General features: G+C 52.7%; 1 protein-coding gene and 1 long non-coding RNA gene across 4 annotated transcripts in view; one reads left to right on the forward strand and one right to left on the reverse strand.

Moving 5' to 3' along the window:
- The window catches only part of LOC309352023, a 43,786-nt gene that overhangs the window by 26,968 nt on the left and 494 nt on the right, over positions 1 to 16,324 (forward strand). The window lies entirely within an intron of this gene.
- Positions 1 to 16,324, reverse strand: part of PPP6R2 (protein phosphatase 6 regulatory subunit 2) — a 42,892-nt gene that overhangs the window by 19,562 nt on the left and 7,006 nt on the right. Inside the window, exons 2-13 of one of the 2 annotated variants that reach the window (XM_081879708.1) lie at positions 15,167 to 15,302; positions 9,196 to 9,441; positions 8,063 to 8,249; positions 7,788 to 7,925; positions 6,693 to 6,758; positions 5,651 to 5,763; positions 3,929 to 4,042; positions 3,301 to 3,427; positions 2,491 to 2,643; positions 2,137 to 2,355; positions 1,651 to 1,715; positions 819 to 934 (exon numbers count right to left, since the gene is read on the reverse strand). In XM_081879708.1, coding sequence (XP_081735834.1) covers positions 819 to 934; positions 1,651 to 1,715; positions 2,137 to 2,355; positions 2,491 to 2,643; positions 3,301 to 3,427; positions 3,929 to 4,042; positions 5,651 to 5,763; positions 6,693 to 6,758; positions 7,788 to 7,925; positions 8,063 to 8,249; positions 9,196 to 9,422 — 1,525 coding nt within the window. In that variant the 5' untranslated portion in view covers positions 9,423 to 9,441; positions 15,167 to 15,302. Of the gene's footprint in view, positions 1 to 818; positions 935 to 1,650; positions 1,716 to 2,136; positions 2,356 to 2,490; positions 2,644 to 3,300; positions 3,428 to 3,928; positions 4,043 to 5,650; positions 5,764 to 6,692; positions 6,759 to 7,787; positions 7,926 to 8,062; positions 8,250 to 9,195; positions 9,442 to 15,166; positions 15,418 to 16,324 lie in introns of those variants that run through there. The other variant, XM_081879709.1, reaches the window with a different exon arrangement.

The following is a 16,324-nucleotide window of genomic DNA, read 5'->3' on the forward strand; positions in this document are numbered from 1 at the left end:
CCCTCCTCCAAACCCCCAAGGCTGGATGGGGTCCCTTCTGCCGGCCACAACCAGCTCCTCAGACTGTCACCCCATGAAGCTCTTTAGCTAAGAGAACCGGGAACCTGTTTCCACAATCCTCCCCCCCCCTCCACACATTCCTGTCTCATTCTTCACCTCTGAAGGGTTTGCAGAGCAGCTCACGAGAAAAACCCTCCCAGTAGGAGCCCCAGATGACGAAAGGGCAGGTAAGGGAAAAGCGGAACAAAACCAAGGAGAAGAGTTGAGCCAGGCGGCAGCCCCTGTCAGAAAGGGGCTGTGAAGGAGAAGAGGGAGGGCTCTCCTTCAAGGGAGGCTGTGAAGGAGGCTTGTTGGGGGTGCATCTGACAGGGATCCGTGAGCTGCAGCTCTTGCACTGCAGGGGGTTGGACTAGATGACCCTTGGGCCCCTTCAGGACTTGCAGCTTTGGGCAGGAGCCAACCGCCCTGATCAGGCTGGCCCTCAGCCAGAAAGGGGTTGGAAACACTGCTCCAAATTGGGTGTGGGGCTGTTTGAAAACCAGCAGGACAAAGGCGTCTGTGGGTGCAGGCACAGCCCACGGCCTCATCATCCAAGAGGGGGCCCATGGACAAGGCCTTGCAGCCGCCCAGGAGGGAGGAAGCAGCCGGGCTCCCTCTGTTCTGGAGGCGGCAGCTCTGGGGGGCACCCTTACTGCACCCCTGATCCTAGAGGGAGGGAGGCAGCCACCCTCCCCAGACCCCCCCACTCAGAGGAGCAGCCAGGCAGCCCAACTGCTCTGCGAAGAGAAGGGGCTCGAGATGCCAGAGGCTCCTTCTACCTCGGACAAAGTCGCTGATCTGGGTCTGGACGGGGCCCTTCTCCGTATTCTGCACTACTGCGTTGGCAATCCGCGTCAGGTGGCCCATGTTGCCTCGCCTCATTCCGCCTTCTGCCCTGGAAAAATAAACCATGAGGAGCGGCTCCACGTTGGGAAGGTCTCTCCTCAGCTGCTGCCTGAGCCACTTGTGTTGCTAGTATTTATCACATTTCTACACCCCTCATCGTCTACTGATTCCTGTGTTGTAAAAGGCAAAGGTACAGGGAGCTGTGGGTGGTGCTGTGGTTGAAACGACTGAGCCTCTTGGGCTTGCCAATCGGAAGGTCGGTGGTTCCCGTATTGCAGGGCAGGGGGTTGGACTAGATGTCCCTTAGGGTTCCCTTCCAACTCTAAGAGCAGGCCTAGGCAAACTCGGCCCTCCAGATGTTTTGGGACTACAACTCCCATCTTCCCTGACCACTGGTCCTGTTAGATAGGAATGATGGGAGGGCAGAGTTTGCCGAGGTCTGCTCTTAAGAGTCTACGATACCCTGGACAGCCACTCTTAAGCCAGGGCAGAATCAACACCGACACATTAGTTAGGAACTGAGGGGTGTCAGGAAGGCCTCGCTAACCTCGTAGAGGTGAGGCACCAACCCAAGGGACCCTCACCAGGTGGAGATCAGCTCTTGACCAAAGGCCGTTTGCATGTCACAGCCTCCTTCTTGCAGCCGAGGAGGCTGTGGCCGGCTGGTGCGGACACTTCTGGGCCTGCCCTGCCAGTGCCATGGGGGAAGGGCTCTTTGGATGAACATGCAGAGTCAAGACCCCAGCAGGAGGGAAAGAGCCTTACTGCATTTTGTCGTTGGTCTCCCAGGCATCCAGTATCCTTTGGACCAGGCAGCACTTTTGGAACAGCTGGAGGAAAAAAGGGGGGGGAGACAGGCACATCAGGGCTATCCCTGAGAGCAGAGGCAGCACTAGGGCCAGCCCCCCACCCTGAGCCCCATCACAGCAGCCAGGGGCTTCTCCACCCCCAAGACCCCTAAAGCTCAATTTCTCCAAGGGCTCAGCCCCGCTCTCGCCCAGGGCCTCTCACCCCACTGAACCCACCCAGCAACACAGACCTCCCGCCTGGCCAGGAGGTGCCAGGAGCAAGCCAAGAGAGGTGCCAAGGGGCTCATCTGCTCTGGCCACCCCCTTTGGCAAGACGGGGGTTCTGACCCAGGACCTTGAACCACTCGCCCTGGATGCAGGCAGACAAGCTCCGAGGGCAGCAGGCACTGTGCGGATGGGGCTTGGGGAAGGCCGTCCTGGCTGGGCTTACGAGCCTCCTTACATGGGTCACCATGATGTTCTCGGGACGGCAGCTGCTGCCGCTGCTGTTCTCCGGGGCTTCCGAGTTCCCCGAGGCTGCGCTCCCATCCACTCCCTCCTTCTCTTCTGCCTCGCTTGGGGCCAGTTTGCCTTCATTCACAGAATGCGCCAGGATCGCTGCGATGCACAATTCCACTTGGAAATGCAAAAAATTATTCCACGTGTACTTAAAAAACAGGTCCTGGAACAAAATCAAGGAGGCCGGTGAGCCAAGCTCTTCCATGGTGGAAGTGCATTTCCTCCGCCCCCACCGAACAGCCCCGAAGGCCAAGCTGAAGCCTCTGCCGCCAAGCGACCTCCCCAAGGTGCTCCTCACCAGCAGCAGCTCCATGGTGTTGAGCCGGCACAGCTCCTGGTTGATGCTGGGCGTGTTGGTGTGCAGAAGGGCAGCGACCAAGCGGGCAGCATGGAGGCGAGCGTTGCCCAGTGGCTCTTCCAAGACTCCGATGGTTGTCAGAATGGATGCCGCCTGCCGCCGGCAGAGAGACAATATGGGCTTCTCAGGCCAGACCAACATGACGCCCCCGCAGAGAGCCTCAGCTCCTCCTGTCCCCTGCCCCGCACCCCACAACAAGGGGGCTGGCGGTCAGAACAGCAGAGCTCAAAGCTGCAGGAATCCTTATCAGGGTGCTTTGGATGGCGGCAGAAGCCACTCTCTCCCCTCTGGGGGGACGAAGCAGCTGCCTGCCTGCACAGAACCTGCACTCAGCCCTTCACCCAAGAAATGCGTAAGAGGGATGGCAGTGGTTTTTATAGGACTGATGTGAGCTGCTGCAGAAGTATGCAAGCTTTCAGATTTCCACCCGATGAAGAGTCCCATGCACCTCGAAGATTCTGTCCTCTTCCAATCCCATAACAGAAACCATTTCGTTTTGTGTCTTTTACTCTACAGTGTCTCCTTGGTGAAAATTAAAAATTCCACAAACCGAGCTCAAGACTGAGTAAAATAGATTCCCAATCCCCCAATGCTTCATGGATTTCCCCTCTGATTAAGTACTAACTGGATCTGACAGATCCCAGCATCACCGATACACACCGTACATCTGTATATGTAGACACACAGCCTCCTGGGGAGACTGAAGAAGGGTTTGAGGAGAAGCGGGGGCGGGGGGCAGAATCTCCCTACCTTGGGCGGGTGCAGCAGCAGCTGGTGGAAGTCCTTCAGCCGCGGCTCAATGCCACCCAGGATGCTGCTGTTGACAGTGCAAGACCTTTCGAATCCCTGAGAGAAAGAGTCCACCAGCCCCTCCACACTGCGGGGGGAAGAGAGGCAAACCAGGCTCAAGACTCAGACCACGTAAAGCCCTGTGAGTTGGAGAGGTCTACACAAGCAGGCCTGCTCCTCCGGCGCCAAGTCTCACAAGATGTGAGGTCTTGCACGGACCTCCCATGACCTTCCCACAGGCCTCACACAACCTTCCCAGGGCTTAAGAACCCTTTCAGCAGCAGGAAAACCCAAGGCAGAAATAGCTTCCTCCATCTTGCTTCCCAGGCTCTGGGCAGGTCATGCGAGATCTTGGATGGCTCCTTCCAACTATTCCCTCCCCACAAGCTCTCCGCTTATTTACTTATTTTCCTGCCACTCTCACAAAGCTGAAATCATCTAATAAATCAGGCATAAGTTGGGCTCTCCTGTACTTCGCTTATTTAATTTAGCAAGCATTTCTCAACCACCTGGCCAGGGGCCCAAGAGTCTAAGTTCTCCCCTGAAGCCTCTGCTACAATGCATCTGGTCGGCCCCCAAACCAGCTTACCTGGTGCGCCTCGGCTCCAGTAACGTCAAGAGAGCCTGAGTCCCGTTCACAAGGCAGCTCTCCGTCTGCTCCCCATCAAACATGTTCTTCAGAAGCTGCTCCACACATTCCTGCCTGGAAACACCAAGGAAAATTTAGAGGCCATTTTGAAGGGGGCCCCGAATCCACAAATCAGGATGCAGCAACGTTTTCCCCAAACACCTATGCCTTGGCCCCCTCCCCACCCCTGGCTTCCAACCTGGCATGGCCTGCCCAGAGAATGGGGAGGGGGGCTGCCTGGCTGGGCACTGCTCCCCCTCTTCTCCCCCCTCTCTGGCTGCAGCTGGGTCATCAGCCTTCTTAAGCAGAGGATGCTGGTATTCAACAACCCCCCTGTGAGGTGGGCCAGGCTGAGAAAGGAGGACAAGCCCAAGGCTTACCCCGTGAGGCTCCTGGCTGAGTGTGGGTTTGACCCTTGGCCTCCTAAGTCCAACCCTCCAGCCACGACATCACACTAACTTTGAAATCTCCAAAGGGCAATATGGAAATATTATGAGGGGCAGGACTGAGACTTGGAGTTGCTTTGACGTTCAGACCGTGGGAAGTCGCATAATTAGAATTAAATTCTCCTGGGCATAGTCGGCCAATTGGTGGTAAAGAAGGATAGAACTTTCTTTATGTATGCAACAACAGCAGCAGCAAGAATACTTATTGCAAAGTATTGGAAGACACAAGAACTACCCACCCTGGAAGAATGGCAGATGAAGGTGATGGACTATATGGAATTGGCGGAAATGACTGGCAGAATCCGAGACCAGGGAGAAGGGTTGGTGGAAGAAGATTGGAAGAAATTTAAAGACTATTTGCAGAAATATTGTGAAATTAATGAATGTTAGAATGATGTCGGAATGAAATTAAGTGGCTCTTAGCAGTAATGCTATTAAGGAGTATGTGAAAACGGATTGTAAACAGGTGAGGAAGCAAAGTTATAATATATTAAGATGAAGGATTAAGATAAAAACAAAGAGGGAAAGGATTTGCGGAATTAACCAACTGAATTGGATTACAAAAAAGGGAGGTGTGAGGAGGTCAGGGAAATAAGGGAATGAAAGATAAGCATGGAAAGATGGATTTATTTTTAATTGTTTTTGTTTTTCTCTGTGTTTTTGTATTTTTGTTGTTTGTTGTTTCTTTTTTTATTCTTCTTATGTCTGTAACCTTTGTTTTGGAAACTTCAATAAATATCTTTTAAAAAAAAGAATTAAATTCAGAAGATAATTGGATTATTATTTTTTAGGTTTTTTTATTTGATTATGATTTGATATGTTTAATTGGATGTTTTTTATTGGAAAATTAACAAACGTTCAAAAAAATAATCTCCGAAGGGCTGTCACATGGAGGCTGGCCATCTGCTCTGACTGCTTTAGCGGGGATTCCTGCATTGCGGGAGATTGGACTAGATGCCCCTCGGGGTCCCTCCCAACTCTACATTTCTCTGATTCGAACACAACATCCCCACAGGAAGGGAACCGAGCTGGGAGACCCAAATCAGGCCCAGTCCTCTGGAAGCTGTGCTCCTCATGAGCCAGATGGGCAGGGTATAAATAATAGATTTTTTTTAAAAAGTCAAGGAGACGCCTGCCTGCTCTGTCCAGCTGAGGAAAACCTCCACACCCTTTTAAGAACATCCAGCAGCCCCTGGTGCTCCCAGCCCCCCCCCAGGCTTCTGTCTGCTGTACTTACGACTCCAGAGCTGCCAGGAGTGGGTCAGGCTCAGCCACCTCTTGGAACTGGCTGCTCTGGTCCCTGCTGAGCCTTATGATGTCGCACAAGGTCTGGGAAGCGTTGGACTGCCTCTGCAAACAGGAGATGAGTCAGTGGTGGCAAAAGTGGTCTCCTCTCAGCCTTCAGAGAAAAGGGGGCTGGGCAGCTGACAGCAACGCAGAACCCCAAAGCCCTGGGAATGGAGGGAGGTGACCAATGGCCCCCTCTTGACTTCTGGGCCAAAGCTGTAAAGCAGCACAGCAGGAAATGACTCGAAAGGTGAGGAGTTCCAGACTGAGGTCCTGCTTGAAAAGAACTCCTGCCTGCCTTCTGTGCCCAGGAGTGGGTCTGCCCTAACACATAAACACACGCCCTCAACCTCCCAGCTTAAAAGCTCCACTAAGGGAAATTTTTAATGTGTGATGGTTTATCATGTTTTCATATTCTGTTGGGAGCCACCCAGAGTGGCTGGGGAGGCCCGGCCAGATGGGCGGGGTATAAGTAATAAATTATTATTATAAGGACAGGCACATGACCCCAGATTGGGCTGCCTCAAAATCAGAGGATTCCCATAGGGCGGCTCAACACTGGGTGGACCACAAGAGATGCTAATGGGTGTGTGAAATTTTGAAACTTAGCACCCACAGGGGGAAGCAGACCAGACGGCACAGAGGGGGGAGGGTTCAGGGGGAAATCAGGGCACTGCTTGGCCCCTCATCCTCCCAGCACTGAAGAGCAGCAATGGCAGTGCTGACTGGCCCCGCCTGGGACCCAGGAGGCAGCCACTCTCTTCCTTTCAGGCCCTTTTTTCCTTTCCACAATTAAGCGTCGACACCACAGCTGCCCATTCTACACTGGCACTGCCCAGAGCTTTCTGCCCACCCTCTCCCACTGCTCACTGGCAAAATGTCTTGGTAGGTTCTCCCTGCAAGAAAGCTTAAGCAGAACAAAGGAAGGGTTTCTGCTAAGATGCTCTCAGAGACAGAACTGGAGAGCCCCGTGGACAGGAGGCTGCACTCACATCCTCATCCTGGTCGGGATGGATCAGCTCCACGAGCCGCTGGATGATCTGTGCTTCATTCAGCCACTGCAAGGAAGGAGAGAAGAGGAAGCAGCGCCAGTGAGAAAGTCGCCCGTGCGTGGCCCAGGAGGCTGGGGGAGTTCCCCTCATGGCCCTGCCAGCCTGGAGCTGGCTCCTCTCTGCCCTCCAGATGAAGCTCCACTTTCCGCCACTGAAAATAGCAGGTTCAGGCCTCTGGCCACGTCAGTCCCTTCAGAAGCCATGGGGGGGGGAGGGGGGCAGTGGAATACAGTTGTACCTCGAAAGTCGAATGGGATCCGTTCTGGAAGCCTGTTCGACTTCCAAAAAATTCGGGAACCAGGATGCAGCTTCCGATTGGCTGCAGGAAATGGAAGCCATGGAAGCCACAACAGACGTTCAGGTTCCAAAGAATGTTCACAAAGAGGAACACTCACTTCCAAGTTTGTGGCATTCGGGAGCCAAAACTTTTGACACGCAAAGCGTTCAACTTCCGAGGTACGACTGTATAAGGCCCTAGAGGCGCCAACTGACGTGTTTCCTCAGAGATCACGGCCTCCATTTCTTAAAGAGACCAAACCTGGAAACAGCAAGTGCAGAAGAAGAGTCCTTCCCCAGCAGAGAGCTGGCAGGCAGCCTCACTTCAAGGCCTTTTTATGAAGAGAGGCCGGGGCAACCATTTGAATTTCCTGACCAGCCCTTCACTTGACTCCTTTTGATCTGTATTTATAGTCGTTCATAATTTGTCTATCCTGCTGCATGTTGCTAAGACGGTATGAACTGGCAGCACCTAAACACTTCCATAAATAAAGAGCGCAGGTCACATGGCTGTTCTGCCTCCAGGCCAGACTGGCCTTGGCAAAGGGACGCGGACGGAGCCTCTGGCATCCGAAGGATCCAGCGGAGAACAGCCTTGCGAAGCTACTCTTCTCAGCTCCCTACGAGGTCAAGGCCAAGCCTGACAGCAGAGAGAAAGCAAAGGAGCCCAGGAACACTGGAGCCTCAATTCCTGCCCTGGATGACCCTCAGGGATCCCTCCCCACTCTACAACCCTCTGAGCCCAAGAGCAGCCCTCACGTTTAGTACTTCCTGCCTCAGCGGAGCCGGCTCCACGCAGCTGATGAGTCGCAAGAGGAGGTCCATCATGGCAGACGTATCAATATGCTTCAGTACCAAGTCGAGGAATTTGGCTTTCTTCCGCAAAAATGAAATTACCTAAAGAAAAAATAGACTGATTAGAGAGCTAGCTAGCTAGAGACAGCCTTGTGAATTAACCCTCAGCTGCCGCCCAAAAAACAGTCAAGACCCAAAGGAGGCAGGCTGAGCCGGGGGGGGGGGGACCTTCGCCTGACCTGCTCCGTCTTCCTGGCAATGAGGTTGCCGATGGTCTTGCTGAAGAAACTGGCCAGCAAAGGGTTCAAGGGTGGCTCGTGGTCCAGGAAGTCGTAGAGGATGTTCAGCAAGGCCTCGTCCCCTCCCAGCCTGTCGTTGATCTGCGGCACATCAGACGTCAGCAGTTCACAGGCTGTGTTGGGGTACCTGCAGGGACAGAGCCAAAGCCAAGAGCTTGGGAAGCTGCTGCTGCTGCTGGTGCCAAGAGCCCAAAGGCAGCCACGCAGAGACCCACCAGGGATGCCAGCAGCAGGCTTCACGCACACCCCAACCACATCTCAAACTAGGGGCAGCCAGACATGCAGCCCCTATAGAGCTTCGACCAGAGCAGAAGGTCTCACATGGGCCTCCAGGACGGACCTCTTTGCCGTGGCAAAAGAGCTCACAGGAAAAAGACTCTCCTTCGCCTGACGGGAGTTGATGGAGGAAGCGGTTTGTCTGCCAGGATAAATCCCGGTTCACAAAATGGAACTTGCCTCTTGGAAGTTCTCGTGATGGGTGATGTGAATGGCAATTCCTCTGGGATAAGCAGGACTATGCTTGGGGTGGCCAGACTGCCAGGGCAACATCCCTGCCTCGGATCCCTCAGAGCTCCCCTCCATCAGCCTCCATGGCTCCAAAGCCTCTCCGCCATGGCGCCTTCCAATGAGAGCAGATGGCGCTGGTTGGAAGAATCAGGATCCCAGCTTCCCTGGCAGAGCAGAACATCCTTCTAGCCCAGGGACTCTGCTACCTGCAGGCTCTGAGCCCCTTTGCTGTCTGCACGGGGCCTCTTCAGAGACAGCCCCAACATCGCCGGATGCCCTCACCCTCTGGATACACACACAGATCTGTCTCTTCATGTGCTGCTGGCTTGTTTTGTTGCTTCCATTATTTTTTTGTGCATGTCGTTTTGTGAAAACAACTGGCTTTGGGATTTTATTATTGTTTTGTTTCATTGCAAACTACCTGGGAAGGGACTACTGAAAAGCGCTCTACAAAGCTTGCATGCAAGGGAATGAAAGGCTCTCCCCGCTCTGTCGCAGGGCCCTGTCAGGAAGGCCACGCCCCCCTTCGCTGCCAGCTGGCAGGACTTTCAGGGCTGGGTACCTACTTGAAGCGGACCTTCTCGTCCATGTCCAGCGGGGGCTCATGGGTGATGAGGCTGACCAGCTCCTCCATGCAGTGCTGCTGACACAGGAAGTCCACCAGCTTGTGGTTCTGCGCTTTGCACTCCTGGAGGATGTCATCTTCGTCCATCAGCTCGAGCAGAGTCACATCCTCCTTGTCCAGCAGCTTGTCAACATGCGACGTGGTGTTCAGGTCAAATTTCCAGAACATGGTGAGAGTGAGCACCGACCTGCAGGGAGCCGGAGAGAGCAGAGGCAGCAGCAGCAGCAGCCCTGTCAGCATAGGGCTACGCCAGAAGAGTTCCCCAGGCCCCCTTTTCCCCACAAGGCTCTGTGAACGCCTGGGTCAGGGCCCGAGAATCTCACAGGAACAGATGCACTCTGGGGAAAGGGGGGAACAGAGGAGCCCGCCCCTTGGAGAAACTCCATCTTCTGCTAACTGGGCAGGAGTCCAGGCTATGGGGAAATGGGTTATAAACAGCCTCTTCCTACGGAGCTCCCTTGTTGATTTTATTTATTTATTAAAAATACAGTGGTACTTCGGTTCTCATACTTAATCCGTTCTGAAAGTCTGTTCCAAAACCAAAGCTTTCCAAAAGCAAGGCACGCTTTCCCATAGAAAGTAATGCAAAATAGATTAATCCATTCCAGACTCTTAAAAACAACACCTAATACTGCAATTTAACATGAATTTTACTATCTAATGAGACCACTGGTCCATAAAATGAAAGCAATAAATGATGTACTGCAGTCACAGAATCAATCAATCAGTAGCTGAACTGGGTTCCACACAAAAACAAAACAAAAAGAGCCGCAAAAACAAAAACGCAAAATAAATAGACAGAGCTCATTGTAACACTCAAAACGGAAGTGCGGCGCTCAAACTGGAAGCGTAACACTCAAAACGGAGCACGTCCGGCTTCCAGAAAAAGTTTGCAAACCGGAACACTTACTTCTGCATCTGCAGAAATATCACAGAAATAAATCACAGCGGTTTACAACAATATAGAAAAACAAACCATACAGCAAAATCCTAACAAATTAAAAGCAAGTGAAAAGCAAAAGCCTTGACCACAAACATCAGGAGACCCTTGTGGGGGGCTGCAGTCAGCAGGTGCCAAATCCCGACGTTCTCCTGCCCCTGCTAAAGCTGAGCTCTCCTCAGGTTAGAGTTTCCTCTTTCGTTTCCCACACAGTCCTAGCAAGACCAAGCGCTCCCTCCCTCCACCGACACGCAGGTCACTAGTGTGGCAGACGGCCTTTTTCAAGGACTGTGCAAAACCCAACGGCCCCCGGAGGAGTCAGGCTGCACTCTCCTTCCGTGCTGCAACACTGTTCAGCTGCTCCGTGGGGCCCCGACTGGGCTGCCCCTCAGCCCCTCTTGCAGTCATTATTAATTGCAGGTAGATTTCCACCCAAATTCAACGGATGATTCAGAAGAAGGGAGCAAGGGAGCACATCCAGTCTTCTGGCAACCATCAAGAAAATGCTGGCTCCTGCAATATTTCCCAAGTGAAATGAAGTCCAAACAGTCCTGCCCCCCCCCCCCCGCCCCGCACCAGCATAATTCAGGCAGGAAACTCCTTGGTGTAGGCTGGCTTCCTCGGCTTAGGATACTCTGAAAAGCGCCACGTTAGTGATGGCCCCCTGCCATCTCACGGGGTGGCTGCATAAACCTTTTCCAAGGGTTGTGTGCAAGGTGGCCAAGCGAAAAAGGGCTTTTTGGCAGGGATTCCTCGTCCTGAAACACTTTCCTGAGGGCGACAGGCCTGGCTCCTAGTCCAACGGCTTTTTGGCCCCCAGCTAGGACTCTTTTAGACTCTTTCAGGCTGTGTTTGGCAGACACTCACCAGGTGAGTCTCAACTGCTTCTTGTTCAGTAGAGATAATCTTACGGCAGGAAATGTATCCTTGAGGGATCTTTAGTTGCAGGTGGCTTTTAACATTTCTTCCCTACATAAATGACCTTGGGGCCTGCGGGTGGAAGGGGACACATTTCTTGTTGTAAAACAATCCCAGGCAGCAGGGCAGTGGTGGACCAGATGCCGTTCAGCTCCAGTCAAACTGACTTGAGATCTATCACCTTTGAGCAGAAGAAACGTTCTTCAGGATTTTCACCAGATATTTTCTTTTCTTTGCAAACTAGGATATGTAACCTGTACAAACATAACCAATTAGTATAATTCAACCCCCCCCCCTTTTAAAGGTGCTCCTGCAACATTGCCTATGAGCTGGGAAATGGAGCCCCTGGACCTGCAGGACTTGGTTCTGGCCCCCACCACTCTGGTGACCCTCTTCCTTTGTTTACAGAGGCTACACAGTCTTTATTTTCAGTTACATTTCAGTGTATTTATTGGCAGCTTGGGGTTAACAGGAAAATTGAGTGGGCATTTTAAAACCGCAATACCCCAAGCAGGGTGGCAACATGAGAAGGGGCCTTTTCTGTGGTGGCTCCCCCTTTGTGGGATGGTCTTCCCAGAGGCTCACCTGGCACCATCCTTACATACCTTTAGGCAACAGGCAAAAACATTCCTCTTCTCCCTAGGCTTGGACTGATTAAACAATCTGTGGCCTTGGGGGGGGGGTATTATTTGTGTTACTATGGTATGTATTTTTGTGTTTTGCATCTCTCCAAGGACAGCCTGAGCCCACCACTTGGGAGCCCCTGAAGGCAGCAGCCCTCATCTTCATGAATCTAAGTCCCTTCTCCATCTCCTCTGTGGTTAAGGGAAAAGTCTTCTAAATTTGATTAAGGGAGCATCACTGGAATATAGAGATAGGATAAATGAAAGAGAGTGCTGCTCCCAGGCAGTTCACATATTGCAACAGTAAGATTTGATGCAAACGTGAATAATGGAGTTCAAGAGCTGGACGATTATGGAGGAGGCAATATGTTTAAGGACTAAACGAGGGAAGATCAGTGTTTAACTTCTGCTCAATGTCAGGAGAAAATGGGAGAGTTTAAGACACTATCTCTTTTGAATTATTTTCGAATTAGACTCTCTCTCTTTCTCTTCACGAGGAAAGCAACCACCATACCTGAAGGAGTGTCTCCACCCGCAACGTTCACTAAGGCTGGGCAATGTTGGGTTTTCAATATTGTGGTGTATCCCAACCAAACATTGCAGTTTGGCAATATACCATGATGTTGAAAAAAGCTGCACTGGCCCCAGCCAGCGAGATGCCAGGAGAAACTGCTGCAGCTCTCATGGTGGAAGCTGAGGTGCTTTCACCCCAGCGCCTCACAGGCTGTGGCCAAGACAGCTGACCCCAGCCGGCTGCTCCCCGGGGGGAGGAAAGGCTCCTGCCCCCAGTGGAGCCAGCCCCAATTCCCCTTCTGCTCACGCTGGAGAAGCAAGGGCTCCTTGGCCAAGCTCCCTCTGCCTTCGCTGGCGTGGGAGGGGGAGCACTCTAACAGAGCCCCCATCCTGCCGCTGGGTCAGGGGCTCCATAAAACTGCTTGGCTGAGACAAGGGCAGCAGCGCACTCCTCAGCCAAGCAGTTTGAAGAAGCAGAGGAAGGAACAAGCTGTATTGGAACTTCACTAATTCAGCTTTATTCTCTCTCTGCCAGGGCAGAGAGCGGTGGCGGTTTCACCAGCAGTATATCCCCCTCCGCCGAGAGCTTTCTGGCCATCCTGCAGCCCTACAGCACCCCCCCCCACTGCAAAACACGCAGGGGCAGCAGCCTCAGCCCCACTGCTCTTTGCAATGGGGCTACGAAAGAAATGTCAGCAAGCAAGCAAGGGCTGCAAAGGAGCTCTGCTTTCAACCTCCCCTTCCTCTGCTACTGGACTATGGAGCACAAGGCCCACCCTGACCTAACTGGGTCTTACCCAAGAGCAGGTCCCCCACCCCTGCTATGCTGGAAAAGGGGGGGCAGCATCCTGCCTGCACCCCCACCCTCCCAAGTCAGACAGATGTGCCTGCCAGGTTTGGCCTGCACTTGCTCTGCCCACATCACCCCAAAGCCTTTCCTCTTGGCTTCTAGCTCATGCTCAACCAGCCGCCAGCAACGGCCTGGGGCTCCCTTTGAGGCTGTGCAAGGATCACATTTCCTGGGGCCGCCTGACTTTGTCCCTGTTTAGCTACATCCAGTTGGAAGACAGTCTGAGTTCTCCCAGACATCTGCCTTCCCATGCACATGCAAATCCTTTGCTCCATCACCTCCCACGTCACAAAAAGCCTCTTGACGCAACACTGAGTGCTGTGCGCATGTATAGGTAAGAACCTGAAAAGAGCCCTGTGGCTGGATCAAGCCCAGAGGGGCCCATCTAGTCCAGCACCCTGTGCTCACCGGGTCCAAGCAGATGCCTGCATGAAACATCCCCTGACAAAAAAGGGGGAAAGCCGCAAGGAAGCTGCTTCGTCCTAACGACTGTGACGCTTCTGAGTTCCCACCAGGGACTCCAGCCAGGACCCCCAGACAACCATGAGAGATGGGCACAGGGAGGGCACCCCTCACCATTCCCTGCCCCGCAATGCTCTGAGGAAGCTGCCTTACACGGAGCTAGGCCACAGGGGTCCATCGCCTGCACTGACTGGCAGTGTCAGGGATGTTGCCAGGGGCGCTGAGCCTTCTGCCAAAACACGGGTGCTCCAACACTGGCAGGTTTGCAACTCCACACAAAGGAAGGTAAAAGCTGTCTGGAGCTGTGGCAGCTTCCTTTGAGGAACTCAGATCCGGATAGACAGAAGTGAATGTAAAGCACCAGGAGAACGGCGCTCAGGGAGACAGACAAGCCATCAAAGCAGCTTTTAACTTAGGCTCAAGACTTTAATTCTTCCCGAATGTTACATCAAACGATCACAATTTTCTCCAGGCAGTTTCCATCCATACCTCCAGCACCGAGCTTCCTTTCAGTGCCAGGGCTACACGTGGATGCCAACCAACATTCACTTTTTTGTGCCTGAGGCCTGCTGCTTAGCTGAAGAAACAGCAGTGGCTCCCTGGTCAGAGCTTTGAGTCAGCTTTGACTTCTGTGCTGCTTCTCCTGCAGGCTCTGAGGCTGAGGACTGAGGAAGGCTAGTTGCTGTTTTATGGGATCTTTTATATCTGAAGAGAGCTGCAACTCTTTCAGGACAAAACAGACTGAATCATAGAATTATAGAGTTGGAAAGGACCCCAGGGGCCATCTAGTCCAACCTCCTACAATGCAGGAATCTCAGCTGAAGCCCCCATGACAGATGGCCATCCAACCTCTGCTTAAAAACCTCCAAGGAAGGAGAGTCCACCACCTTCCAAAGGAGTCCATTCCACTGCCAAACGGCTCTAACTGTCAGAAAGTTCTTCCTGATGTTTAGTTGGAATCGACCTTTCATGTAACTTGAATCCATCAGAGCAGGAGAAAACAAGCTTGCTCCATCTTCCACGTGACAGCCCTTTAGATGTCTGAATATGGCTATCATCTTCCCTCTCAGCTTTCCAGGATCAACATGCCCAAACAGAACAGGGTTGTCTGATTTCTACACAGGCACACTAATAAGATCCTATTTGGATCTGACCATATATTGAGCTAGACTTTTCAGAAGGGAAAAGCAACTTGCCAGCAGCCTACCAGAGTTGGCAGCATTAGGGAGTTTTGTTTCTGAGAGTGCTAGTGGCTCCAGGCAGAAGTGCAGCTGACCAGAAGATCTGACAAGGCCTTGAAACTGGGACTGTCACAGCTGCTTGCCAAAACCCCTCTCTGCAGAAAGAAGCCATGCTCAAAAGCACACACACCCCTTCCTCCTCATGTCCTGTTTGGGAGCTTTCCTGGGAACCTTCCTAGCCAATGCCAGAAGCAGACCAAGAGGGACTTCTGGCCTCATCCCAAAGGCGCTTCTCGTGCACCCCACGCCAGGCTCCTCCTTCACACACTTCTGAGGGTCCTCTGTACCAAATATGGACATCCTCGCCTGCTCCTTGGCAGTGCCCACAAGCCAAACGATAAAGAAAAGCCAGCAACAGCTCCTACCTCTTGTGCAAATCTTGTTTCAAAAGCGAGACCTTCGCCACAGACAGAGGTACATCTGGCTTCTTGGTTCAACAGAGGTCTCCACTTCGAGAACACCTTCCATTGATCTCAGTTTACCTTTAGTTGCTGTTTTTGCCTGAGGAATAAAAGGAGGAAATGAAAACGTCATTAATACTGAAAAGCACAAACAAAGCAGAAGGCATCCAGGTGTAAGAAACTGCACCAGATATCGAGAGGGCCGGGGTGGGTGGCTAAATAGACAAGGGTGCCCTTTCCCACATGCCCAGCCTGATCCTGCACTGTACGTTTTTACTCAGAGCCAAGTCTCAGCAAAGGATTGAGGGAGCCTTTCCTTGCAGCCCCCTTCAGTTTGCAGACTCAGCTGTGAAAAGAGAAGAACACACATTTGTTTTCCTGACGCTGCTCAAAAGAAAGATCTAGGTTGTCAAGGAAACCCAAAGGCCACTTCTCCTCGTTCCAAAAATCCTCACACCACCAGAATACAAGCACATTCAGCAAGGGCTGCTGCTCCATGAAAGAGGCAAAAGGGAATCCAGGAAATGTCCCCCAAATCCCTCTTTGGGATTACTGCGTGAGGCCAAGCCTGGCTGCAACCGAATCCACCTCTCCCTTCCGCTATTTCGGAGCAGACCTCGACCGGGTTTTCCTTTGAGCATTCCAGAGAGCTGGGGAAGGGAAGCCTGGAATTAAGGCCCTGCTTCTTCAATGGGGGAAAGAGCAGCAAACACAGTGTAACAGATGCAATAAGAAATGCCCCCAAAGGCCAGATTCTGAGTCTGAGTGATACACCAGTCCACCAGGGACGGGAGCCCCGGCAAAAAGGGGGGAACAGGAAACCTTCCCCAGGCCTGGAAGGACTCTGAACCTGAACCAAAGAATGCCTGAAGCTGGAGTCAGAGGAAAGGCATCACCTCACAAATCAAACATGCTGAACCCCCAGGGGCCCATCCGAAGCCTGGCTTACCATCCTGTACCCCATAACCATATCAAACTCAAACCAGTCGGGCGCCTTTAATGGAGGCCCTTCAGGAGAGGTGATTCTCCACAAGGCCGCCGACTTCTTTTTAGCACTGGGTGCTATTTCCAGGCAATGAAGACAAAGCAAAGGGGGCCGAAGCCAACATCTGGTGACCTGGG

Source organism: Podarcis erhardii (assembly GCF_964252035.2).
Source record: "Podarcis erhardii genome assembly, chromosome: 10".
In the NCBI taxonomy this organism is placed as follows: domain Eukaryota; kingdom Metazoa; phylum Chordata; class Lepidosauria; order Squamata; family Lacertidae; genus Podarcis; species Podarcis erhardii.